The sequence below is a fragment of the Gallus gallus genome, chromosome 3, assembly GCF_016699485.2.
Source record: "Gallus gallus isolate bGalGal1 chromosome 3, bGalGal1.mat.broiler.GRCg7b, whole genome shotgun sequence".
Classification (NCBI taxonomy): Eukaryota; Metazoa; Chordata; class Aves; order Galliformes; family Phasianidae; genus Gallus; species Gallus gallus.
This window is the reverse complement of record NC_052534.1, coordinates 3,978,773-4,006,724: the sequence shown is the minus strand read 5'-3', so window position 1 is coordinate 4,006,724 and position 27,952 is coordinate 3,978,773. Positions and strand designations below refer to the sequence as shown.

At 48.4% G+C, this 27,952-nt stretch overlaps 1 protein-coding gene across 6 annotated transcripts in view; it reads right to left on the bottom strand.

The window, feature by feature from the left end:
- Positions 1–2,270: 2,270 nt before the first annotated feature.
- The window catches only part of RALGAPA2 (Ral GTPase activating protein, alpha subunit 2 (catalytic)), a 116,162-nt gene continuing 90,480 nt past the window's right edge, over positions 2,271–27,952 (bottom strand). For 3 of the 6 annotated variants that reach the window (XM_040697753.2, XM_040697755.2, XM_040697754.2), the window contains 2 exons: positions 12,499–12,620; positions 2,271–4,525 (listed from right to left, as the gene is read on the bottom strand). In XM_040697753.2, coding sequence (XP_040553687.1) covers positions 4,194–4,525; positions 12,499–12,620 — 454 coding nt within the window. In that variant the 3' untranslated portion in view covers positions 2,271–4,193. Of the gene's footprint in view, positions 6,503–12,498; positions 12,621–27,952 lie in introns of all 6 variants that reach the window. The other 3 variants (XM_004940141.5, XM_040697756.2, XM_004940140.5) reach the window with 3 other exon arrangements.

Genomic DNA, 27,952 nt, shown 5'->3' with positions numbered 1-27,952 from the left:
TGCCGGGGCTGACGGGGGTCCGGGTGAAGCTGTGGTAGCTGATGATCTGCAAAGGAGGACGTGGCCCAGCAGCACCCAAAATGCGGGTGGAGGGATGGGGCTGGCGAGTTTTGCTTTGCTCTGGGGCTGCCCGCCCTGTGCTGCGTCCCCTGGGCAGCCACGATCCCAGAGCTCCTTCCATGAGGGGAAGCTGACCCTGTGCCGAAGCCCTGCTGGGCACTGAGGCCCATCGGTGACGCCTGAAGGCTACCCATCTCAGGGCAGCATCCCATCCTGCGGCACCATCCGGCCAAAATTGCTGCTTCGTACTGCTGCCGGCTCCCCGGTAGCCAAGAAAACGTGTTCCTCGCCTGGCAGGAGCAAGATAAAATCAGAACAATCGCTGTGGTTGGTAGGGAAACGTCGGGGTAAAGCTCCGCTGCCGCTCTGTGTGCAGGGGGACGTGCTGGCAGAGGCTGCCGTTTGGGGAGCAGCACGGAGAGGGGCAGCTTTAGGGCTCGGGGAAGCGATTCCTGCCACATATCCCCCCCAAGCCACGGGTTTGCCCCCTGTGAGCCCCGTGCGATGTGGCCCCGCAGCCCCGGGGAGCGCCAGGTGTTTCCTTCCCGGTGCCATCTCCTCACCACCCGGCAGCCAGGAGCGGCCGGCGCTGTGCAAACAAAGCCTCCTGTCAGCTAACAAATCAATCTGCTGAGGGCTCCCAGCTCAGCTGGAGAGAACAGGTTTGGGCGCATCAGAAAATGCTGATCCCACCTGAAAGGCAGTTTCCCATTTTTGAGGCGGCGGGAGCGCAGGTAGGGAGGCCGATCTGTGTGCAGAACGCCGGATCCGGCCCCTTTCGGAGCGCACAAAGAGCTGAACACATGGTCTGAAATGGACTGTTTGCAAACTGAAACGAAGCGGGGAGGCCAATTACGGGAACCTTCAGGGTGCTGAGAAATGCGGCTCCAACACCATCGCTGGAGCGCGGGCGATGCGCTGCAGAGTTCTCCCCACGGTGCCGTCAGCGCGGGCGGCTGATGGGGGAAGAGCTGAGATCCTCTGCAGTGCCACCGCTCACTGTGGTTCTTTTAGCAGCGTTGGGACCCGCAGCCGTTCCCGCAGCCATCAGCTGCCCCACTGGGAGGGCTCCCTGGGAGCAGCGCTGGGTGCAGTGGTTGCTGAAAGGGGGAAGTGGGGACCAGAAAATCACCCAGAAATGGGCCCACGGAACTTTGCTTTTCCTCCCCATCAACCTGCTGAAAAGCTGTCGCTGATTCTACATGAGTGGGAAAGCAGCTGCGGGGCTGCACGGACATTCCTGCTGGTGTGCCAGCATCCTGCAGCACCGAGCAATGAGTGGCCCTGTGCATGGGGAGTTGTGATGTGGCAGCAGGCATCACGACATGAGACCGGGTGTCACAGCATGGGACCGGGTGTTGCAACATAGGTGCCGGTTAGGGTTAGGGTTACAGGCGAGATTTAGGATTAGGGCTAGGGGTTAATTTTAGGGTTAGGGTCACCTGGTTCCAACCCCCTGCTGTGGTCATGGTTGCCACCCACTAGATCAGGTCGGTTATTGTATATACCGTTACGTGGTACACACAACGTATTATACAACGTGCACATACAATCAGTGACATTTTCATGTGTAGCGGATGCATATCGTGACACAGCCGATGTGCCCTGTGATGGCCCATAGGCCGTCCCTCCCGGCGGTGGCAGTGTGATGCTGGGCGCAGCGCAGACTCTCTCTGCAGCCCTTTGGATTAATTCTCTATTTCAGAGACAATAATTTAAGTGAGAACTTCAGAAAAAGAGATATCTCAAAGCCGCTTTTCCCACTGCTGAATAATCCCGTATCATTCCCGCTGGCATAAGCGGGTGTTAATGCCTAAGCACCCCTGACATAATTATGACTGAGCACACAAACCCCCTTCATTTTCTGAAGCGACGTCTCCGCAGAGCAGGAAATCGCCGTTAGAAAGGTTTTGTTTCTAATGCCCATGCAAATTCCCAGCAATGAGGCATTACACGGTTTAGGAAGGGCAGCCTTGTCATGGCGCGTCTCCTGCAATGAATGGTATAGAAGTAATGTCTTCTGGGGCTTGGTAATGCTCTGTAATTACCGAGAGCTTCCAAGCCCCTTCGGAAGAGGCCAGCGGTGGTGCTCTCACCGACGCTTCCAACCCCGCTGAGGTCCCTTCCAACCCTTCTGTGATCCTATGAGAAACAAAACCCCTCCTTTAGGTGGTGGCCGTAACGAGCGGCGACAGAAGTAGACGAACGCATTTCTGTGATGGATGTTTATTCACTAGAAGAGGTGAGAATCCTCTGGGTTAGCTGTCCCTAGGCCGTACAGAAGTAACATTCAGTAGCAGCTCCGCAGGACTCAGCCCAGCAGAGCCCTCCCCGTCCTCCCCCAGCTCCCGGCATTGCCCGGGCTGGGATGGCAGCTCCGGCACCACGGCGCAGCATCGCGGCGTGGCTTCACTCTGCTCAGGGTGCCGGGGGGAACGGAGCAGCTCTGTGTCTGACTGCACGGTATGCAACCACCGCTGAATTTTCACAAGTCAGTGCTGTTTTGACATCAGGAAAACATTATTAATTCTTCCCCGAAGGAGGGATGAGTATTGCTCCAAGGAGAAACGGCTCATTTTACTCAGCACGCCTCTGAAATGACTTCAGACCATTGGATAACTAAAGAACAAGACAGCCTCGTGTATTCTGCTGCGAAAAACGAAATAAATTAAAACACACATTTTATTTTCCAACTTTACCCCCCCCACCCCCACCCCCGACCAGTTGAGAACAAAAGAAAAGGGTGAGAATGCAGGCGGAGCGGTGCTCCAAGCGCTCAGCACGCGGAGCTCTGTGCCTGCAGCATCGCTGCGCTCACCCCAACGCCAGCGCTGTGTGCCACCGCCTCATCACCCGACTGCTGCATGGAGCCAAACAGAAGGGGAACTACCATCAGTGCCCGGAGTGCTATTCTGCATCTATCTACACGGCAGCAGCACGGGGCGGTGGCACGACAGCAGACCTTCGTGTTAACGTGTAAGAAGTGCAAAACCAGGCGGCACAGTGGGGCGTTTTGCTTCAGTCCCCATCACTTCGATACATCACGGTAAGTTCAGAGGTGTGCGCTTAAAGGCTAAGTGGCATTAAAAAAGAACACCCCGAGAACACAAAAATTGAACAAGAATTGAACAAAATAGCAACAGGAGTGAGACCTGAGGAGGACGAGGAAGGCCGGAGGTATCTGATGCAACATCCAGGAACCGGGCAGAGACACCAGTGTCCAAAACACCCAAAACCCAAAGCTAGAGCAGGAGCTACGAGTTTTCACCCCAGAAACCTGTGATACGTGCAGAGTGAAATACATTTCCCATCCAAAAGATGTGCTTACTACACAAAGTGCCAACGGGATGCTACATTTCCTTGGGAGCCTTCAGATGCGTTGTACTCTAACTCATCAGAGATGCTCCCCCTTGCAGATTATTGCCCCAGTGTTGTGAAAAGGCAAAGTGGTGACGTGGGGAGCGCACTGCCCCGCAGTCAGTCACACCCTGGTGAGAAGCGGTCAGGCAGATGTGCAGCATTTGCTCTTCCAAAAGAAACGTGGCTGGGTGTTTCTCCATGTGCAGGCAGCAGTTCACATTGCGCAGCCACCGCAAGCATTGCTGCGAAGGATGAAGCAGTCCTGGGGGCAGGGATGAGGAAGGACTCCTTTCCAAACCACATGTGGAGCCAGGGGACGACTCACCCTGCGCTGGTGCAGCAGCATGGAGAGCAGCCCAGCTTGTGCACTGCCACAGCATCCTCGGCGTGGGGACGGATGCTCCACAATAGGTGGTGATGGATGACCCTGAACAAGACAGCACGATTAAATGGAGCGATTTCAGTGCAGGTGCTGCCATTCTATGAAGTTGGCAGCAGCCTCCTGAATTTCAGATAAATGGGCCTCTCTGATTATCACTAATTCTTTGCTCCGTGCACAACTGCCTCGGGTGGCTGCTGAAAACGGGACGGGAGCAGAGGTGAAACAGATGCTGAGAAGCACCCGATCATTCGCCCATGCTTCAGAGGAGGACATCCAGCACGTGTCTGATCATTACCAAACTCAGTTCCGCTTCGTCACAACTCCCTGCTTCACAATTCGTTGGACGGTACGACTGAAGTCTGTGCTCTGAGACGACGTGAGGCAACGGGCGTCAGCGCTGCTTCGTGCCCTCCTGCGATGAGTTGGGGGGAGAAGTGCTTGCTGCCCATCCCCTCCAACAAGCGCCCATCCCAAGTGGGGGGTCCTTTAGGTGAGGAGCAGAGCCTGGTGCGTGGCGAGGGGTGCCCGGGAGGGCGCTGGGTGTCAGCTGGGAGCCTTGCTGAGCGCGCTGGCGGAGCGGCGGAGCCTCCCGCAGGCTCTGCTCCCGGCGCTGCGCGGCGCTGAGGTCAGCTCTGCTGGCTCTGTTCCTGCGGGGACGGCGAAGTCGGCGCTGGTGCTGGCGGTGAGGCAGCCTGGAAAAGACAGCGGGCAGGGGAAGGCGGCCTGAGGACAGGGACAAGATGTGCGTGTCAGCATCCCAACAGCCACTCTGCAGATACAGAACCTCGGGCCTTTCTAACTACTGCGAGTGGACAACGGATGCCCATCAAGAACCGTGTCCACAGGCTTCCTTGTTCAGCACCTCCCCAGAGGTGGTCTATGGCTGCAGGTCGGGGCTAATGGCTCATCTGAACAAGAACGGCTGAGGGGACAGCTATTATGCTATGGGGTAGTGCATAAAGCTGGAGTGTGTGCAGCTCCTGCCTGGCTCTGGTGCAGACGCGCACGGGGAATACCGACGCATGCTGCAACACAGCGCTGCTCTTGCTGCTGGGGTTTCCACCCATCCCAAGGCGTTTCTCGGTGTCAGTGTTATTTCATTAGCTCCCCTGGGCTGCAGTGTTTTTAAATCTTCTTGTAACTAAGTCCCTGTCTGTTTTTTTCCTGGAGGTGGAGGTACAGTGCTGTGCCCCGGTGCTTGCAAGCCTGGAGCAGTGCTCTGAGCCCAACCTAATGGCTGTGGCTGAGCACCTCTGCGCTCTGATGGCCGTGTGCTGCAGCACAAACCTACTGCCAGCTCAGCAGTGGGCTGTGCCTTCTGGCTGCCCGCTCCCAGCCGGGCTTTCTGGCTGCGTTGGAGGTGCACCAGTACAACAGGACAACCTGCATGAATCTTGAGACTACTCAGGGCTTGGAAACTCAACAGTGTTGGTCCAGCACAGGCTGAGCCTCATTTTGCTTCCTTACTACAAGGATTAAATCTTACGGCCCTGCTATACCTAACTGTGGGTATTTTGGTGAATAGGCACTAAATCCTGTAATGCTGAGGTCCAAAGCCCACTCTGCTCCTTTGAAATCCCATAGCTGGTTTACAACCTGGCGTCGGCATTTCAAATGGAACCTTTCCATCCCAGATTTATATTTCAAGACAACTGACTGAAAGGGAAATACCGCATTAAAAAAAAAAAATAAAGAAGGTGAAAAACATGACTTAATGAGCAAAGGCATTTTCTGTGAAAAATGTGGAGCTGTCAGTTCAGGATTCAAAAGAAAACCTGTGGTGTTGTTCACAGCGCGGGGAGGGGGAGTGTGAGGGAGGTGCCACACTTTACATTCCTGCAGTCAAGCGGCGTGGCAGATGGTCAAAATAATACAGTTTCCCCCAAAAGGACGAGCTGGAGCAATATTCATGCACGCTCCCCACAATGCCTCGCTGCGAGTGAAAGGCTGCGGGCAGGGTGTGGGTCAGGCGCTCCCATCCCCACGTCCCGCAGCCCCACGTCCATCCCGCAGCCCCGCAGCCCACAGCCCCGCGCATTCCTGCAGTCCCAGCCTTCCCCCAGCGAGTGCTGAGCTGCGCGCGCGGCCTCCGGCCGTGATTGATAGGGAGACAGCAGCTGCAGAGTGAGCGGGAGTTAACCACAAAAGATAAAGGCTTTCATACAAATATTATAATTCCACTTGCAAGCCGTCTGGCACGAGCTCTAATTGCTTCGCCTCCTCGCAGGGGAAGCCTGCAAGTTTGTTCGGAGGGCGAGGTGCTGCCAAGGGCCTTTCTGGAGGATTCACCTTTTTTTTTTGGCCCTTCTGAGGCTGCGTTTGCTCCAGAGGGTGCACAGGCAGTATGAAATTATAAGTTGTAAGAAGCATGCGGCAGCTCTGCAGTGGTTTGTTAACTAAAACGGATTTCCTTCTGGCTCACAGGTGGGTCACCGGAGGGCTCGAGCCCTTCCAAATTCACAACTCAAGCAAGCGGGGGGGTCTCAAAGCAGGAGGAGCCAGGTGAGAGGCATGGCCCTCCCCGTGGGCAGCAGGAGGTGGGCAGCCTTAGCGAGAGGCAAAGACAAAGCCTGAACCCAACGGCAGAGCACGAGGAGGAGGAGGAGGAGAGCGTTAGTGATGGAGCGCGACGCATGGCCTGCGGGAAGCATCGCTCTTACCTGTGGCAATTACCGTAACGAGACCGTTACATACTCTAATCTAAAGGGAGAGAACACAAAATGGTATCAATACAGGAGCAGCGTACCCGCGGCGCACACGGGGCCAGGAGCTGACCGGGGGGACATGGGGACAGAGGGTGACCGAGGTGTGCTGCTGGTCAGGTACGGGGAGGAAATGGTGCCCAAAATGCGTCCTCTTCAGCTTCTGCCAAACGTGCAGATGTGGCAGCCCAGGCATTCAGCCTCCCCTTATTTCAGCAACACTGCTAGTAGATGAAATCTCAGAGCAGGTAAGATTCGAGGCTTCCTGGAGGGCTGAACTGCTGTTACACTGTGGCCAGGTTATAAAATCGGAGCGTGAATAACATACATGTCACTGGGCCACACAAGTGAAAAGTAACTTCTATGTACGAACCCGTCCCCTGCACACACACACCATGCACACAAGTGGGTGATGGGATGCCTCTGCAAAGAGAGAGTACAACCAGACCGAGTATTTCTCTTTCATGAGAACGCGCTGTCAACAGACACACAGTTCACATCCTGCAGAAGGCGGAGGGTCTGAGCTGCCGTGGGAGTAGCAGTGGTGTGCTGAGGCTGTGGAGTTCCCCTGCCCTGCAGCCTGGGTGACAGCATGCGAGAAGGAGGGAGGGAGTGCGATACGTGGGGTGGATTTGCTCCCCATGCCTTGCTGACAGGTGCCTCTGGGGAGAAATAGTACTTGTGAGGGCTCTGCAGAACCCCCTGACTATCCTCCGACACTGGGTCAGCTTGATTCAACTGGAAATTTCACCTAGTATCTTTTGATTCTCTGCTATCAAGCAGCAGCCACAGCCAGGAGAGCATTTTACCCAAAGGAAGGAAGGTGCTTCAGTGTCTGCGGGCTGCGGAGGTGTGGAACATGTTTTGTTAGCACGCGCAAGAATCCATTTACAGGTGGCCAAGCAGGGGACGGTCCAATCCAAACTGAAAGTCTACAACTGGAGACGATGGGAGGCAAGATCTCAGCATCCCAGCACCCTCTGTGACATCTTGATTTCAGCCCTGCCTCCTTTGCTCAATTGCAGGCAGCACGCTCGTATTGTTGGAACTGAACGCCTGGCACATGCCATGCCTACTGTCTATCACGGCACAGCTATTTGCTTTCAGATGTGTATTTCCAAATACTCAGCTCTAAACATATTCCCTAAAATGATGCACAAGTGTTAGAGAGAACCCAGAGAGGCTTTTATTCTGCCCAGTAGGCAGAACTGCCCCAACACCCTACAGATCTTCAGGCAAAATGCAAAGACAAGGAATGAAAAAACAAGGAAGCCCAACCTAGCCAGAAAGAGTCGCCGCTCAACTAGCTTCAAAAATAAGCCCAGTATGTACCTGGTTGCACGCTCAGAGTCACCCTGCTGGGTTTTCTTTTGCCTCTGTCAAAAATGTGTTTTCTGACCACGTTTGGAATATTCCTGTTGTTTTAAAGTGGGAAACTTAAAGCTCCGCACTGAGCAAAAAGCATTAAAAAAACACATCTTTTTTTGTTGTATTCTCGCGCATTTTCTGCAAGAATTTTGTGCATGTGAAAGCCCAGAGACAAAAGGGAAGCATGTGTCACCTTCTCAACAAAAAGGCTGCAAAATCTCAGTTTTATGTAAATAAGCACACGCCGCTCCCAGGGCTTTAAAACCGGGGAATGCTGAAAACGTCCACAGTTCCTCAACTCAAGTGTTGCTCCTGGGCAATGCTATAATATTCATTAAAGAACCCATTTATCAACAGATACCACATGTCAGAGTTTTCCAGCGCGGCTTCCTGACACTGCTCTGAAAATGATGCTTAAAAGACAAAACCTGAAATGGAAAGCGATAATCCGGGATTCTTTTGCCTGCTGTTTGGCCCCACAATAGCGATTAGCAACTAAAAAAGTAAAGATTTACACTATATCCTTCCTGATAACGTCCAGCGTTATGCTTTATTTTCCAAATCATTAGCATGCACAAGAATGACCTCATGGTGAACAGATGCACTTGGATATGGCAGTGATTAGATCAGTCCTCTCAGCAGTCAAGTGTGCCCATTTCAATTAACCCTTTGAAGCACCAACTGCAAGCCCACGGTGCTGAAAAGAAGGGCTGGAGGTTCTCTCCAAAGCAGAAATCTGCCCCTGCAAGCCTAACAGTGCTGAGTATGAGGGTTTCTCCGGTCAAAGGGCTATTTCTTTTCCTTTCCAGAACGTCCACCTATTTCCATTTTCTAAGAGTTAACACAGTTCTGGATCCCGGTCTCGAATGAACAAAACCACTGCTTTTTAGCCACCAGAGGTAATTGAAGTTGGAACGCTTTTGTATCTGTTTGCACCTGTTCAGTTTTTATTCCTTTTTAAAGCATACGCAAGCATTTCGTTGAATAATTGTTTTCCTTTTTTTTGGCTGAGGGAGCAAGAACAGAACAAGATAGCAGCTTAAAAACCCATCCTTTAAAAGGAGAGAAATCTGCAGAGGGAAAGGATAAGAATAATTCAGTAGTGTTGGATTACTGAGGATTTCCTGGGCTGCCTCTCATACCCAGCCTAATTAAAATACAGCATGTAATGTACCAGTTTAACAACAAAGGACTGTATTCTCATCTTTTGTTCCTAATCTGCACATCCCCTAAATGAGTTCAGGGACGCCCGTTCTGCCCACCAGCCTGCATTTGCAGTGTCTAAGAAGGACAGGGCTATCTGTGAAACGTAGAGGGACTTTAAGGCTCTGTTCCTGAAAACAGCAAGAGCTATTTTCGTGCATACAGCCAAGCACCTGCAGGATTATGTGTGATATGGGAGGCGAAGCAAAGGCGTGTTTTAAGAAGCCCGCGTCCCATCTGAACGTAGGGGAGGCATCCCCGGGGACAGCCTCAGGAAACAGAAAAACAGCTCAGCCAAGGAACACTACAGAAACACGTGGCATTAACAGCTACATATTCAATTCATATAATCACTTTGGTTTCCTTCTTGTACTGTATTAACTGCTTAAACCAATCTCAATTTTAATAAACGCGTACTAGCTGACCCTTTTTATCGTTCAGGAGTACTGGCAGCGATGGCAGGATTAGAAAGAAGTGGCACTCAGAATGAGATCAGAGAAGAAATAACCTTAAAATTGACCCAAAAAGTTTAAAAGCTAGGCAGGGCTGGCGGTTTCAGCTGGGAGAAAGAGAGCAAACCCAGCCCTGTGTCAGCCCCACACATGCACTTCTCCACCAGCCACTTCTTCCCTCTTCCCTCACTTCACTTGCACAGCAATCCCCCTTGGCCATCCCACCCGCACGTTGCTTTGCAGCCCTGTCTGATCACTGACGGGGTGAAGAGTTGGCTGCAAATGTATCCAGACTTCACCTGGGTTGCTTCTGGATTTCAAAGGAAAGATACTGTGGCTTAAGGAAAGATCAAAGCATGCCTCGTCCTCTGCCAGACAAAGTGTCAGCCAGTGCGTGGAGCTCGGAGTGGGAAACAAAGCAGAAAGTTCTCGGTGCTTCGGGGTGCTGCTGGGGCACTGTTCTCAGGTGTTTCCCAGCCTGAGAGTGCCAGGGCCACAATGAGGGTCAGCAGGCTGCAGGTTACCCCGCTTCTGGATGCTGGTGGTACATTTGTTAGCACCCACCAAAGGAAAACACGCCTAGCTGGGTGTCCTGCCCATGGGGTACCTCTGCTGCCTCCAGGCTGATTGATGTGTGTCATGGTCATATGCCAGTGCCTGGCATAACAATGCATCTTCAGGGCAGCTACCAACACAACTCTTAGTGATACTCAACTAAATACGCATGTAAACAAGTTGACAACTGGGGCAGACTCCTTCAAAGAGAGCGCACCCCGAGGCATGGATTCACATCCTTGCCAAGACTCGTCCCATTACGAAAACCTTATTCTCACGCACCAATGAAGCTATTCTGGACTCATTCTTGCCCCACAACTACTTACAGAGCCCCTAAGAGAAGAGCAGTTGGGTTGCTGTGCGAAGCTTCCTGCACAGTCCCTGGCTGCAGCCTGCACCGTGGCTCCTTATCCTTGCTCATCACTGGCCAAGAAGGAGTTAGGACCGATAACTTGGGGCCAGGTGGAGGTTTTGACCCCAGAAATCACAGCCAGACTCCGGTTTCTCCAATGGGAAGGAAATCCAAACATTTGGAGCCTGAACATCAGGACCCGACAGTGGCAGGTCAAAAAAGGTGAACTCATGACATCACAAACTCACGTTCAAGTACTAACGATCTAACGGTGTTCTGAAAATGCAAGCAGACATCAGCAAACATCTCAAGTAGTTCTGCATATGAGATCTATCGCCTAATTCAGACAGCGTGACTACTGCATTATCAAGTGAATCTGTCCTTGCCTGCCCAACTAGACTTCATCAGAGAAAGATCTCTGCGTGCTGTAAGAGAAAGCGAGAAGCAAATACAGCCGTGCATAGAGCAACGCATGTCAAATAAAATATACCCAGGGACCTGCTTCTTTTTCTGATGCGTCAACAGACAAATGGTTCAAAGTGCTAACAACACCGGGCACGAAATCTACATTTCTATTGAAATTGATAATTTCTTTTTGTCTCAGACTTTTGGCAGAGTGTATAAAAGAATTCAATTCACAGCTGTTCTACTTTTTAATGTAGAAAACATTAATCAAAGCTTTAAGTTATAAGCTTTTCTAATGTTGTTTAGTATTCCAGTTCAACAAAGATCAATAGAGGCCATTCCTGTGTTTCTTGACGCCTCTCCAGGAAGCAGAGGCGCGATTATGTAAATAGCACTGGCTCCCCTTTACTTCTGCCAGCTTGCTTATCTCCAAAGCCTTCTGCCTGCTGCTACTGGCGACCAATGCAAGGACATGCATATACCTCTTATCTCCCAACAAAGCTCTGAAAACGCACGGATTGGAGCCAGTAATGTTAAACAATGATGCACGGCTGATTTTATTTGTAACAGATTTATTTTAGGAAATCTAATTTCTTCCTTCAATTTTTTCAGTTTAGATGGAAGATATTTGCTAACAAGTCAGGCGAGAGAGAAATAGAGCAGCTGTCCGTCAGCATTTATACAGGTCTGAAATAATCTATTAAACAACCCGAAAGTGTAGTGGGAAATAATTAGCAAGTGCCAGTTTCACCCAAGGAGTGTAAAAAGCGGATTAAGGAATCTTTGTTCAAGAATCCAACGGGCAGTGACCATACACTTCTTGAGGCTGGAAAAGCAAATCTTCAGGGCACTGGAAACGTGCATTTCAGAATCAATGTTTCCTTTGAAGACACGTTTATTTAAGCTTAATTAAAACAGCAAAGTTTGGATCTTTGGACTGCGCATGCTAACTTGAGATCTCAATGGGACACGTAAGGAATAAATTCACACAGTTAGGCGTCAAATGGTCATCTTTCAGTGGGGCCGATGAGTGGTTGCCAGCATGAAGGTGTGCATACACACACATGCGGAATTATCCATACCTCACATACTAAAATGAAAGAACTGAACAGGTTCCAGTCCAGGTGCTGGAAGAAAGCCTGCAATTTGCTCATATGTATTTAAGGCAAATGCTAGCGTTCCGCACACGGCTATGATTTTCCAACAGAACACCATTCTTACATTTCTTTTTCATTAATCCCTGACCCTGGTATCTCAGCAGCATAATCCCCATTTAGCATTAGTAGCAACGGCTTCTACTGCGAGGAACTATTTTTCGATAAGTAAGCACCGATTCAGGCAAAGCTTTTGAACAGCATATTCCCAGCTCAGCAAGAAACCCGCACTCCTGAATGAACCGGAGCACATTACTGAGAGAAAGTTCATTAACCTTGCTAGATTCGAGGGTTAACAGGATAGCTGAAGAAAGGAACAGAGTGAATAGCTCTGATGCAAAACAAATTAAAATGAATGTCATCATTCCTTTTGATATTCATTAGTTGATTCAGGGGAAGAATGGTCTTCTTAAATTTGCAAGCATTTATCTACAAAAAACAGGTGTACATCTGCTGCTCAAGTGCTTCTTAGTGCGAAAGAGAAGAATAACGTGCAGAGACTCACCAGTTCCACCCAGGGAGTAGCCGGGAGAGGGAGAAAAGACCTGAGCGGCAAAATCCTCAAATGTCATTACTTCTTTGTGGTTCTGGATTATTGCTTCAAGATACAGAGCTCTTTCCTCGTAGCTGCAACAGCCAGGTTAAGGAACTGTGTGCACAGAATGAAACGCTGTTACGTGACGTGCAAACCCACAGAAACACTAACAAAGCCACACACTGGCGCAGAGGACCCGAGCTGCACAATACTGCTTAACGTTGCTAAATACGAGCAGTCTCCTTGCTCGAAATTACGGACGATACTTTAGGCTTCATCAGTGAAAAGGAGCCACCTGGTAGGTCTGGTGGGACGCGGCACTTACCGAAGGGTAAAACCCCAGCTTCCCCAGTGCGGGCTTTTTGAAACCACAATCCAACTTTAAGAGAAATAAGCTGTACTGGAAGTTCCTGGTACTCCATATTCCTGTTAAAATAACCCTTTCAGACTAGAAAAATGAGTACACCGGGAGGAAAGCTGCAGGATAGAGGAGAAAAAGCCCCATATTTACTCGATCATTATGCATTTTAAAAGAACTTAACAGTAAGCTTAGACACAAATCCCAAGAGCGCGAAGTTGATATTTAAGGCAGATGTAGCATTATGGATCCTAAATGAACGACACGGACTGAAAAAAAAAACCACACAAAAAAAAACTTGCACGCATTATTGTCTGCATAATGCAGACAACAAAGCAATCTAAAATCAAGACTATTGCCTTTTAATTAAAACTCGGCAACCTGGAACACACAGCATTCAAATGTGTAATCAAAAACCAGTCACCAATAAAACTTACAAGCGTAACAAACTGAAGCAACTTTCCAGCTGTCTTAATAGGACCCCTGCTTGCGGCAGCTTTTCAGAGCGGAGAAAGCAAATCTTTTCCTTTTGTGTGCAGCTTCTGTTTTCTCAGAAGGTGAATCATACACTTCCAATAACGGGATAACGCCTGAAACAAACCTACAATGGGCTGAAGAGCCCCACGTATGACTTTATGAATTAGCGCTCGTCGGCGCCCGTATGACATCTCATTCTCCATTTCCTCATTTGAAACAAAAGTTTTCGGATCCCCATTGTGTTTCTGTTGTGTGGAAACGCATTACGAGTTTGCAGGGCTGCTACGGGGGAGAAAAGGGCAATTTGAATTTAGAAATCGGGAGCGTACAGTGGAACGCCAGCGACAACATAATGCAGGTGAGGGTATTTAGAACTGAAAAGCATTACTAATTAATACTGAAGTGCCATTTGCGACTTTCATTATGTTAACAAAAATGCTTTGAAATGGCTTTAAAAAAAAAAAAAACCGGAGCACTTAAACACGGGAGGCGGTGGCCGCAGTGCTGTGCCTCATTGGGGGAGCAATGGCGTGCCAGTTGCTGGAGCTGCTGCGATGGCAAAAAAAAAAGGAACAACGGCAGCGCCGGCTCTGCGGCTAGTGGAGAAGGGCAGATATGCGATAAATCTTCTTACAAACTTCCCGTGGAAGCCCGGAGAAAGAGAATCAATAGATGCCGTTTCAGAGCGTGCACCTGCTGACAGCGTTATTTGTTTAGCGGTGCTCCCTTTTCTCCCCTAAGCCCAGGAGAACGCATTCCTGATAGCGCAAGCATTAGCCCGCCTGCATTCGGGGCTGCCTCCCTATTATGGGCTGAACTCCTGATGACTCTTGTTAATGAATAGGCTGCCAAACTTCCTCGGAGAGGAGGCACACGCCTGGGCCCTATTCTAAAGGGACTGACGGATGCCATTCACTTCTCATTACGAAGATGCTTATTCCGCGGCGCGCTCGGCTGTTGCCAGGGCCGTGCGGCGCACGCTCGGGCTGTCAGCGGGACGCGCGGGCGGCACGGCCGTCTGGCCAGCAGCCCCTCCGCCGCGGAGCTGGCACGTGCGGGCGCAGCGGGGAGGGAGCGAGGCGTGACAAATCGCTGAAAGGGTCCGGCCAAACCGACGGCTGCCGGCCACCTGAGCCCGCCGCCCCGCCGTCCGCAATGCCCGGCCCGCCGTGCGCCCTGCGGCCTGCTCGCGGGCCGTGCTTCCAGCCGGGCGGGGAGGACGGGGAGGCTCTTTGCGCTACGCCTAATGACGTCCCGCTGCCTAATGAAAGGCCTCGCGCATCGAGCACATAAGCCGACAATGCGCGAAACAACTGCTGGCACACCGCGACTCTGTAGCGGTTTCCCTGAATACTGTGCAGAAAACCAGGGATGAGGTTTGGGCGAGGCTAGGGGCATGTCTCTCAGAGCCCTTACTTACAAAAACAAAGGGCCATCGCAAAAAGGCTGTAGCCATTCAGATGGGCAACAAGAGAAGCACTCAAACTCACCGCTGGGAGCTGGGTACACCAGCACCCAGAGACACAAAGCCTCCGTGCAGGCTTGGCAAGGATCAGCACAGCACAGGACTGCCATTTGTCATGACCATCCCTCGCAGCTCAGCATCCCCCAGGTGACCGGACCAGGACAGCAGCCAGCTCTAGTTCTACCTAGCTTCAGGAGTTTTCACTAGGGACATCAAAAACAAGCTCTAAAAGGAAAATCGCTACTTCACTGTTTCAGTGCCGTGACGTTAGTTGGCTGTCAGATACCCTGGAGCTCCAAAGAATGCATTCTGGGAATCCAAGAGAACACGGAACATCCAAAGAATGCCAGTACAAGGTGGGTGAGGAGAAGAAGGCTTGGAGATCAGCAATTTGTGGCTGTCTGTACCGCAGCAGTCTGAAACAGTCCCTAGAACGGCAGCCTCAAGAAGCTTCCTCTCCATCACCCTGCAAGCCTGACTCCCTCGTGGTAATTGCTAGCACAGTGCTGTTAAGATTGCAGCCACTGTACTTTTGTTGCACCTTCACCCTGGAGGACCGGGGATCTGATTTTACTTACTTAAACGCACTGAAAGATTAAGCCAGATCTGTTTAACATGAAATTCATGTCGCAGCTTTGCGGTGAGCATGTGATGTAAAGCTGCTCCCCAACACGAACCTCAGCCGTATTATTCAGATGAAGCCAATTCTTGCACAGTGCCATATAAACTACTGTTTTCTAAAAAATGCTTTGCATGTATCAGCAACCCAGCCTTCACAGCTCATTGCTATGCCATGGGTCGAGCGGGGCCAAGAGAAAGCCTAAAGTGCCTGGCTGGCGGTGCTGCAAAAGCCTCAAGGCCAGACTGCTGAAGTGAAGCATGCAAATCATTTCTGGGGATGGCCTGGCTGCAGAGATGGGTTATGATCTTGAACCCTACACCGCTGAAGGAGCTGGACAGCTGGCTTCCCTGATTAACTAAGCCCCCATTTATCTGAAGGTTTTGGGTGTCCCTTGAGATCTCCAGATAAATGGGGTTATACCAGACATTCAAAGAAGCTGATCAAAAGCAGCCTCTTTTAATATGTATGGCAATTTGACCCATCTCTTACACGATCGCATTATTTTACGTTTTACTTCTACCACAACAAACTCCACGTCCATTTATTTATATTCATACACTGAAGGACACAGAGAGCCACAAGAAGGCACACATGGCCATCAATACGTCTGAATGTGTGACAGCAGGAATTTATCTCCAATTAGAATACAGCAAATCTCAGTATTTGACCATTCTGAGTTTTTATAAATATTTTATCACTAGATCAGTTATTTTAACCGCTCAGCCGTACAACGTAAGCTGTGTGACAAAAGAACCTTCGGGGTCCTTGCTGCCTATGTTCTGTAGATGAATGGAGCCAACCTGAGGTCCAGACCTGTCCGACATCTCTCCCTCTGCACACACACGCCGTGTTATATCATAAAGGTGCGTTTAGAAACAAGGAATGCAGAAAGTAATTATTCAAATAGATCCTGAAAATGCAAAGCTTGTGTATTAACCTAAACTCTGTGCTGACTTCCAGGAAAAATATCAGGTATTGATCACTACTGCCAGCAGTGGCCAGCGATTCCTCCTCCACACTATTTGTGGAGAACAAGACCATTTTGGTAACGGTCTCATGTTCTTGCTAATATATGGGAGCAACCACGTATTTTTGTTGACATAGCACTCTTTTCATGCAAACAAAAGCCAGAATGCTTAGTGGGTTGTGAACGGGCGAAGCGAGAACTGCCGGGCGACCCTCCACAGCTTGTTGTTTTGTGGTGTGCCAATGCCAAGGGCTCCCATCCCGCACCAGGACCCAACGGCTGGGCTGCACGAGGAGCACATGCTGACACGACTGTTCCTCTGGCTCCAGAGGGATGGTTAATGCCGACTATTGGCATGAACTGATTGCAATTCCCATCTGTGATGCAAATCCTACCCCGAGAAGGGCTTTCAGGGCATATGGCCAGTGGAGAAGCTGGAAGTATAGAAGCAGACAGCTCTTTGCAGCCCATCAGGCTGTATACATGACCACACGTCAATTCCTACTTCTAACCACACAGGAAGACTTGAAGGAAAGAGAAATTCTTGGAATGTCTTCTTAAATGCAAGAAGCACATTTCTCAAACCTCCCCAGGGGCTTCCAGCTTCACGGGTGCTCATACAGGTGGCTACAGAGGTATTGTGCAGGCAACACTCAGAAAACCCATTTTGCAAATAGTTTTCTAAGGCTGAGGAAAGTGCTGGGGAGAGCATCTGTTTTACTGTCCGTCCTTTTAAGATTCCAGTACCAAAGAACTACGGATAAGTAATTTCTCACCGTCGCATTTATTTCAATATCCTCTTAATTTGCACCATGAGAACCAAATATGGTTTCACAAAGTGTTTTCTTTCTGCCACAATGACAGCAGTTTGAAAAACAAGCACCAATATAAATGTTTGGGACTTACCAACGCAGGGGCCATAAAATTGAAGCTAACAAATGTGGTGGTAAGATGACCTTTATATGCCTAATTGTCCTCCTCGCAGCTCTGGATACTACAGAGCTACCGTGCTTTTAAAGTGTTGTGATGGGTAATTGCAGTGTGAAACTCAATATGCTTCAGTCACTTACGGGCTACTGGCTGTCACCACTGCATAAATTTAACTGCAAACTTTTGGGGGATTTTTAGTAACATATATCTTTCACTGAACAGGTGCAATTAAATTATACCTGTCAGCAACTGTAGATTTACTTTGTTGGGTTTTTTTTTTTTTTAACCAAAGTATCTAAGATTAAAGCTAATTAGAGAGTGATGCATTTTTAAAACTGTTAGCGTAACATGGGAGACCATCAGGAGAGGCTGCCTCTGTGGAACTGTCCAACTTGAAGCAACAGCTGCGAGTGAGTTGGCCCCGTGCCCCACGCCAGCCCTGAGGATGTGGGGACTTACAAAGCACTGACGAAGATGGGGCTTCAACCACAGCACCTAACAACAAATAACCTACAGCTGCTCAGTCGCACAGCAGACTTCCACAGCACTTCCAAAATGTGCTGACACGTGTTTCCCCAAAGATGATCCCTACCTTCCAAAGGAAGGTGAAACTAACCAACACCAAAGCCATGTTTCACATTGCTTGACACCAGCTCCTTGGAAATTAAGTCATGTCGCAGCAGAAGCCGAAGGCAGAGCGCTGCCCAAGTTGAGCTGTGAGCTACTGGCCTGGGATGTCAGTGATCTGTGGCACATTAGTCATGGCAAGTGCTGCAGGGGAGACTTTTGCATTTATTATGAATAAGGCGGAAAACGAGCTTTCATCTTAATTTACTACTACTCTTCTTCACAGCAAACCCCTGGGAGCAGATACATCTTGCCATTATAGACCAATCATGTAATGGTAGGAGTGAATAAGCAATGGGTTGCTTTCCCAATATGATACAATTCTATAGTTAAACTCATGCTTATCTGTATCGTAAGCTTCATTTATGCTAGAGTACTTGTAATGATGCCCTATCAGGTATTCTGTTTGTACAGATACCTGCTCTAGAAATGCATACTGTCTCCTTCATCAGCTCTGCTTTTATTCAGATCATTCTTAAGACAGAAGAAAGGCAACCCTGCAGCGATGCACAAAACAGTGGCGAACTACCAAACACACCGGGTGAGTTTTGTATTGTACACTCAGCTCTCTGCACAGCCAAAGTCCACTTAGCAGCTGTGCTCCAGACTCCACCATACTGGTAAAACTGATTGCAATAGTTCAGTTGACTAAAATGATACCACAACTGCCCGTATCAGTTACTGCAGCAGAAGGCCTAACTTCAGAGCACACAAAGATTTAACCACTAAGGTGCTCTCTCTGAAAAACACCTATCCTGCAAGGGCTGAGATGAGCTCCATCACGCAAGTTTATGGCCAACCCATCAGTGAGGCATGATTCCTCAATACGTTTCCCCTGGAAGCACCCATATATAGTTCCCTATTCCATTCTAAGAGTTACTCTAAAAGATCGAAATCTACCTTCCCATTGCCTCCAAGTGGGGAGATGCAAAGGTTCTCTCTCCTGAGGGCTCTGGGTGAGCTATCATCCAGCCACTTCCTCTGGCATGGTACTGGGGAAATAAGCTGGCGATTGCAATACTAAGGATGTGAGAGGCCCAGAGAGCACAGGAGACCTGCTCAGGAGATGAACCTTCAGAGGAATCTCACAGGGAGCAGAACCCAGCCATTTGGTCAGCTCTGCTATTTGGGAAAGGCCTTCCCTTTGCCCATGCAGCTTTACTGTACAGGTCTAGAAGGAAAGCTGCCCAGTGGCTGCAGAAGACAAATCCCTAGCTTGGATTTGCACAGAGATCATTATAACACAGTGGCTGTCCCACTTTATCAGTGTATGTACAGCTGCCGATGCTCGTGTCCTGCAATTATCTGGCTTGTTCCACAAACTGGGTGATCATCAAGGGATAAATAACTGCAGGAAAGGTCACATGTTACCGAGCAATGCTTCCCCTGTGCTTTGCTGCAGTCTTAATTTTATTCAAACACTAATGAAATACACCTATTTCAGTTACTCCGCTAATGAGCTGTTACTTTTGGGTATCACAGGAAAAGAGCAAAGGTACACAGGTTCGATTATTTGTCATTTCCTTATGCCTTCCAGCTCCTTCAGATTGGCTGCCTGAACACACAGACACAATATACTATCTTCGGACTACCGCCGTTAAGAGCATACCAGCAATACTATCTGTCTGTTCAATACTCCCTTCTGTTGTTATTAGCATCTGTGTTATAACAGACACACGGTGCAGGGAAAGGGAGTCTTTTCTGGAAAGCATGAGTATTTTTCCACTAAAACAGCATTCTGGTAACTTTTGCTGGGGAAGAACAGCCGCGGGGTTTTCAGAGCAGTTGAGAGCTGCCCAGGCTGCCCTGTGGGAGGGATGGCAAACCTCCTGACAGCTTTTATCAGGCAAATCGGGAGGACTTTTGAAAACCTCCATCCCGTAATAACGGCCATAAAGACCGACCAACATAACAGCAGATGCAAGCCAACGAACCAATGTCCTTCCAAACACGTAATCATTTCAGAGGTATCATTCAAGTGGCTGCAGAAATGACGGCTTCTGAAGGCTGACATTGTGCTGCACTAAAAGCCTTCACAAAACTTTGTGGAGAAAGAACTGGCTCTGTTTGCATTGACCGGATGGCGTTTGCAATGCTCCTTCTTCAAAGGAAAAAAAGAATGACTGAGTGCCCGGACACTTCAGAGACTGTTTCGGAGACTGCAGCGTTGTTTTGGAGCTACAAAAACGAAAGCCACAAAACACTGCTAGCAGGGCTTGTATCTATCATGCTGCTGCCGGCTGCTTAATGCGGGTGCTTTCTCAGAGCCTGCACTGTGTGTGTCAGGTTAAGCAGAAAATTGCTAACTCACTCCTTTTTGCAGCATGTGTGGACCAAATATTTAATTAAAGTCAAACCTGGTGTGCGCTATCGCATAATATAGCTTACCCGAACGTGCAACATAAAGACATTGTCCACCCGTGCTTGTGATTAATTCACCACTTACAGATGGCCAAGCCATGTGGGCATTATTCAGCCTGTTCCAAGTGCGAGACCCTCGCTGCTTGCCTGGGTGACCTAAGGGAAACAGAGGGGCCAGGACGTGCTAAGTGAGAAACAAATATGCTGTGTCCACACAAATAAACTCAATATGCCCAGGAATGCTCTGGCTTTCCACCTATCTCAGTACAGAGCACCTTGCATCTGTGCTACTAACGCTTCTTGCCTTCCACAACAGGACAGATACATCCAGATATTTTAAGAAGAGAGAAAACCTTACAGGTCAGATTATTGTAATGTTACAGAGGACAGTACAGAGAGAGTGAGGACGTATTCTGAAGCTATACAGGATGACTTTGTGGTTAAGAAACCAGAGAGCAGCAGATTTCTTGCCTCTTTCTCAGTAGGAAATGCTTGGAAAATAAGAACATGTAATTGGTGTGTTTATAGAACGCTTCTACTAACTGAAGAATTTTAGAAACAAAAAAAGTGACTTAAATCGGGATTTTTTACGATTAGGAATTCTGTAGTCTTAAATTCTTAATCAAGTAACACTGCCTTTTTGTAAAGCTAGTAATTAATCTCTTAAGATGAAGCACACATTTTTGGCAGCAGTAGCTGACAGCGAAACATCCAAACCCAAGCCACCAGTTAATGCTGGACTTCAGTACCTTTAGCTTCAGACCCTGTAATGCACTGTGTGGGGAACTGAGTTCAGGGGGAGAAGCAGAAGCAAGTTTTCTGGTAGCTTATTGTTTATATTTGACAGCTGTTGGAAACTGCTTACATGCTGGAAATATTAATAATCTTGATGGAGATAAGTGAGTCAGGCAGGCAGGAATTACAAGTGCTGTTTATCACATGGCTCTACTATATGGCTGCAACTTCCTCTGGACAAGGCAGATAATGCGATTTGGTCGCAAACCACGCGCAGCAGACGCTGGAATGTTTACTTGGAGCCGTAACCAGAAAATAAATGTGGTGGCAGGGCTAAGTGAAAGCCTTGCGCCTTCTCGTTAAACGCCGGGCTGCAGCGCGGCAGCGATTACTGCTGGCAGGGAGCTGCTTGCAGGGATGCTCCCTGGAAGGGGATGCGTGCAGGGATGCTGCTGCTTGTGGGGAGCTGCTCACAGGCAAGCTCCTTGCTTGGGGACGCTCTGTGGCCAGCGCTAGCACATCCCACAGGGCAGCCCCACACCACAAGCACAAAGCAGGTGATGGTGGGGGGACACTCAGCTATGGACCTAATCTTCCAGCTATTACTTGTTCAAAAATGTATTGCTGTCTTTTGATCACTGCATATATGAAAACACACACACACAAATACGAACACATGCACGCTTCTCATTCAAATACATACGCTCCAATACCCTGCTCTGCAGCCTGAGGAAGCACACAGGACACAGCACAGCCCTGCACTCAGTACTTTCTAGCTCCATCGCAGCAGTATCAAAGTGAACGCACACTGGACAGCCTCCCATGGTAACGGTGTTCTCCAAACCACTGAACATCTGAACTCCCCAGCAATACCCCAAGTTGTTCTCAGCCTTGAAAATGAAACAACCAGAGGTGGGAAGAGGAAGATGATGCCATATTAATCATTCAAAACCATTGCCTGGCTTACAAGACAATTCAGTAAACTGCACGATAACTTTGCTTCTGTAAATCAGAAGCCAACACTTATCTCACCATTGCACCTAAATCATAAAGGGAAGCCTGGAGAAATTACCGAAATACTTTCTTGCACACTCACTTCAGAAATCTGGATGGCTCAGAAGTTGAAAAAGGGATAATTACTGACAGGTTAAATAGGATGAGTAGTGCAAAGGCAGGAGGATACTTGCAAAATAGTTTAAATAACTGAAGAGAGGAATCTGGTTTACTTAGCTGTGCGCAGCAAAACAGGGTGCAGCAGCACATGGGTGCGCAGCCCAGCACAAGCCATGGAAAGGCAGAGGAAGTCTGCAAGCAACCATCTGACCAGGGCATGATTAATGTGTAACGCTCCTGCCACAGTGCTCTGCAGTGCTTACTGATGTACCTGCTAGGTAAACACACACCCTGCAGGATGGTGGGAGAAGGTGATGAAAAAATTATCTCGAAAACGTTTGTGAAATGGGGAAGGTCAGTGTTTGATTGTGTACTTGCACACAGAAACTTCAGGGTATTTTTTTTTCCAATTGCAGTCTCATCCGTCAGCTGAGGTTATATATTCAACTACAGATCTGCTGGTAAAAGTCTGCATTTCACATTTCTAAGCAAGATGCTACAGATGTTACTGAAATGGTACACACACACCAACAAGTCACGATGCTGTTGTTATCTATAGGATTCATGTCAAATAATAGGCATGCTGCAAGACAGCTTTTGACTGTAATTACACAAAATAATTTTGCCCCTTCCAGTTTATTACAGATCTTTTCATTATTTCTGGGACTAACACTAAATAGCTCAGTTTCAGGTCTATTATACTTGATAATTTACATTCATTACAAACAGGGATAGGTAACTGTGGGGCTTATTATCACATCCATTACCAGCAACACCATTTGCGAGATGCTCTACACTAAACAGACTTGTTGCTGCAGTGATACAGGCTGGGAAATTGCTTTAGATGGTATCAAGGAAGAGCGCATCAAATCAGTAGGGATGTCCTAGCTTTAAATTAGGGGGAAAAAGGGGGGAAAAAAAAAAAAGTATGTGTAACCATTATAATCTGGGCTATTCACAGTCACTACAGATGTCCCAAGCGGAGCAGTGCTGGGGATGGAATGAGGGACCCACGGGCACGGGGCTTTGTGCACACGTACCCCCATCCCTGCAGCAGTGCCAGCCCTATGCCCAGCGCTGTGGGGCAGGCACTGAGCAGCACCTGGCCCTGCCGTGCGGGGCCCTGCCCGGCAGCTGACAGCAAAATCTCCCTGCCAGGTGGCTGCGCCTCAATTGCATCAGCTAGGCATTGTAGGGTTAACAAGGATCCAGAGGAAATCTTTTATTCATATAACACAGTATGCCTTTTGTTGATCTTTGAATAATGTTGCTTAAAATCCATTAAATTAAAATACTCTTTCAAACGTACAGACTGCAACAGGTACAGCAGCCAGCAGCCACCCCTCTCTGCTCGCCCGGCTTTGTCGTGGGCACACTCGTTTCGTGAAAACGTGGTTCCCAAAAGCAGATGATTAAGGCAGCATTTAAACCAACGTTGTTGTGGGTTTTCTTTTTTTTTCCCTGGAAGTGACCTCTCAGTAGGGAGAACGGATTCCCCTTTCAGTGCATAGCTCAGCCAGGGTACATGCTGGGATGTCTCTCGGTTTCCCCAAAGGAGTAAATTAAAATTCTGGTGCATGTTTATGAAATCTGCTTTTTCACTTGTGCGGTGGGAGGCGTGGGGGAGGAAGCAAAACCGAAAGCATAAGGGACTCCTTCACAAAGGGGCAAGCCCATACGACAGCTTCACTGCTGCTAATTTCTCCTACAGTGTTCTATCGTCTCCAGAACGATTTCCACCCCCAATGGGTTTTAAGGAAGTGTAGTCTGCCATAGTGGCTTACCATCACGTTCATTTACGGAGCAAAAAAAAAGGAGTTAATGATTGAGCTGTGTGACGGAGCACTGAAACAACCACGTTGTAAATTCAAGTGCGGGGTACGAAGAGGCACATCACGGGGTACAGAGGAGGGACGATCGTCCCCAGTGCAAAGCTCCCCAGGAACTCAGAACGGGATTGCACAAACACATAGGGGAAAACGTCAGCAATTCTGCTGTAAAGGCAGCGAGGCACTGGCAGGGGCTCCGTGCTCCTGCCCATCACCAAGGTGCCGGGGTTATGGAGTGTGCATTTCTACCGCGATGAGATTAGAGGCTTATTCCCACAATGACAGCACTTTGTTAAAATGGAAAATTAATCTGATTTGAGAAGGCAAACGAGTGAGCTAGTACTGCTGTGGAGGAGGCTACGATACGGAGTGGGAAGTGACTCCTGCTCCCCTCTGCGAGCTGGCAGCGTGCAGGATAGCACTGCTGACAAGCGTGCCGCTTCAGAGCCATTCCCCCACGGCCATCCAAAATCACACAGCAGCCCCAGCAAAAGAGCCGAGCTCTGCTCAGCGCAGCCGAGTCCATCTGCTTCCTGCCAGCCCTTTTGGACACAGCTTGCTCGAGGCGACACAAAGCAGTGTGCAAGGCTGACGGGTGCCCAGCTGAATCTCTGCTTTTGGAGAAAAGTATTTTTCCTTTCTTTTTTCAGGGTATACAGAGGAAAGCCTTCGGCAGTGTTCAGGTTCCCCAGCCCTCATCACTGACACGGGCTGAGGAAAAAGCCAGCACATCTTCTTTTTGTTCTCAGTTTTCATTAAAGCACATTGTTTTCTGAATATTAACACTATTTCTTCAAGACAGCATCCTTCAAGTTGACTTCCTGACGTCTTTGAAGTCCCTCACTGCTGAGTCATTTCAGCTACAAAAGGAGATGATGGGGATCCCAAAGAGAAAGAGGGAGAGCAGAGGATAAATTGTTAATGAAGCATCAAAGCTGGTGCAGTAAGTGGGGAAGGAGAACAGGACCAGCAATGCAGGGCCAAAGCCACAGCGCAGCAAGAAAATATTTCGTATTTCAAGAGCAGCCTTATGTCAGACTTCTCTTGACTCAACTTAGCTCTCCAGTTTTTGTTAAGTCTCCATTTTATCGGTTAAATACCTGCCGAGCCATAAGCTTCAACAACTAGCACCTTCTAATTAAATTTTCAATTTTAATTAAAATAAGAGAAACTGCACGAGAAATGCTTTTGGACGTTTCGTAGTTTACGGTTGGATTTGCAGCTTATTTTTATAATCACATCTTCTTCAAAGCTACAGTTTTCTGCTGTTTGAGAAACACAACAGTTCTGACTTCGGAGGCGGAAGCTGCTGGGTGCAAGAGGTGACACTTCCTACAGAATCCATCTGCAGAGGACACTTTGTGGCTATTGAGTTTACTCTCTCAAAACTCAACCACCACATTTCTAATAAGGAAGATTTTTATCACACTCTCATCCTCTACTCTGCCTTGCACCAAGCACAGGCCCTGCTGAAATCACTCCCGCACAATTTCACACTCACACTTCCCATATTTATCTTCATGGGGCATCCAGCTAACTATTTCTGAGCAGTCAATAACATAAGAAGAATCAGTATTTTGGCAGAGGTAAGAGTAGCTATGAGCACTGTTTCTCCATGCAGATTTGTTAGGAAGCCCGTGCCATGACCTGCAGCCATCCCCTGCTACGTGAGCTGCGAGTCGGCCCTGCCAGCAGCCTGCAAAACTGCAGCTCTTTGCTGGAAAATGCCCACTGCAACACAATTAGCCCGTCCAAATAATTTCACTTGCTAATTAACTTTGGAAATACATGACGGTCTTGTCTTCGAGAGTTATTGTAATGGACTTAAGAGTGCACATGACACCACCAAGCTTTTTTTATTTTAAAACCGGATTATATGACTCAGTAGAACAGCAGTAACACTGCCACCTACGTGGATTACTTACAATTAAACATTTGGGTTTTTTGCAACATTATTTTCGATGAATGCCTTGGCTTTGCCTTGGTATTTATCTGTGCAGGCACACTGTTATCTGATCCTGGCGTATAATGCCATCAATATTACTGCATATTTATATTCTGCTACCTTGAGCAAGGTTTAGCTAGCAGGGTATTAGAATCCGCCTATACGAGGCAGATACTGTTCTGCAGCTCAAAACAATGACCAGCACTTCTGAATGAAAAGAGAGAAAGTGAACATTAGCACATCAAAGGCCCTGTGCTGAAAGAAGAAAAATTGCGCGATGCACACTTTAATCTTTCTGACAATCTATGCACAGACTGAACTGAATTCTACTTCTCACGCAAATGTGAATGCTTGGTACGAGGACATCTTTACCAACAGCAAAAAGAACACAGGGGGATATGCTAGCACAGTCTTTGAACTTTTAAAATATGGATTAACAAGCAATAATATTTAACTAGTGAGAGAACAGCCTCTTTCTTGTCTCTCTTAATAAACCCAAATCATGTAAAAACACTTTTCATAGGTGACAGACACACTGACAGAATGTTACAAATACCTATATGCCGAGTTAAAAAACGATCTGAGATATTTTCTAGCGAATGGAATACAAGCAATATTAGTCTTCAACTGAACGCCTATTATTTAAGATCAGCTACCCGCCATAGAACAGCCTTAAATGCAATTCACTTAATTAGCACTTCTATTTAGCTAAGGGCAGAACAGGACTTGTGTTTACATGTTTAAAAGGCAATACTGCTAGAACACGTATGCAACACACATTTACACTAATCACACTCATCCTGCTGCAGTAAGCTCAGTGATTTCTGCCCTTCACTCTTCTCCCCACGGCCACACACATCAGCACTTGCCTGGAGAGGAACCAGAGGACAAGCAAAACAAGCCAAAGGCAGGGTTTTCTCAGCTCCTTTCTTCACCAGGATGCTCTGCTTACTGCTGAAATTTCACCAAGGTCATCCGTGCAGTTTTTTCCTGCTGACCACAGACTGAACTGCCGGGCTCAAATGCTTGCAGAGAGCACGGCGACTATATCCCACAGCTTTCTTCCTGTAAACAGAACTGCATCCTCCTAACTAGATGCTTGTAAAGGAATGCCACAGCTTTACAAGCAAGCCCTGCTAAATGCACATGATGAGTGAATTTGTTCCTCCCCCCTCCAAAAAATACCAATTTAATTCATTGGGTTGTGACTCAATCGCAGCCATTGGAATGATGTCTCAGAACAAGCCAAATAAATCACAGCACTCAACTTAGGAAACATCACATGATGTTTCCTAAGGAGAAAGCTGAGCCAGAGGAGCTCAGACCCGACTCTTCCCACAAACCAACATATTCCCACACAAAACGTACACACTTCCCACCAGGTCTGTGAGAAATCATTTTTCTCACACCTACGCCAGAGTCCTGAGAGGGAATTTAAAGCTAACTGTTTGGGAGCATTCTCTTTTGGGACCTTGGAAACACTCAGTGTTGAGCTGAGACTGGCCCAAAAGAGGACGGTAACTCAAAGAAAACCCACAGTAAAAGATCAGTGTGGCTGGGAACTCCAGCAAAATAGAAAAGGTTGCCTTTTCCCCATCTCAGACCTTCATCTGTGATGAAGATAATAATAATAATAAAAAAAAACAACTATCAAACCCAGAAATAAACCAAAAAAACAACTTGTGAAATTAGAAGGCAGGCGATGCAGCCCGCTTTTCCAAACACCGCAGCTGCAGCCCCATGCCCTGGGCTTCTGTTTCACTTCATGTTTCCCTTCTCTAGGGCACGGTCTGACTCAAAGCACTGGCTGAAACGCGTGCTGCAGGAGAACAGAGGGCCTGGCCCAGACAGATGGCCTGCCCTGGGATGCTGAAAGGGATTCTGAGAGTTGAGCGGTATGACTTCATTCTCGTCCCGAATATTTGAGGCAAAGCCCAGCCACAGAACTACAGCACTGTATGATAGAGAAGAGCCAGCAATGGGCCAGGAATACAA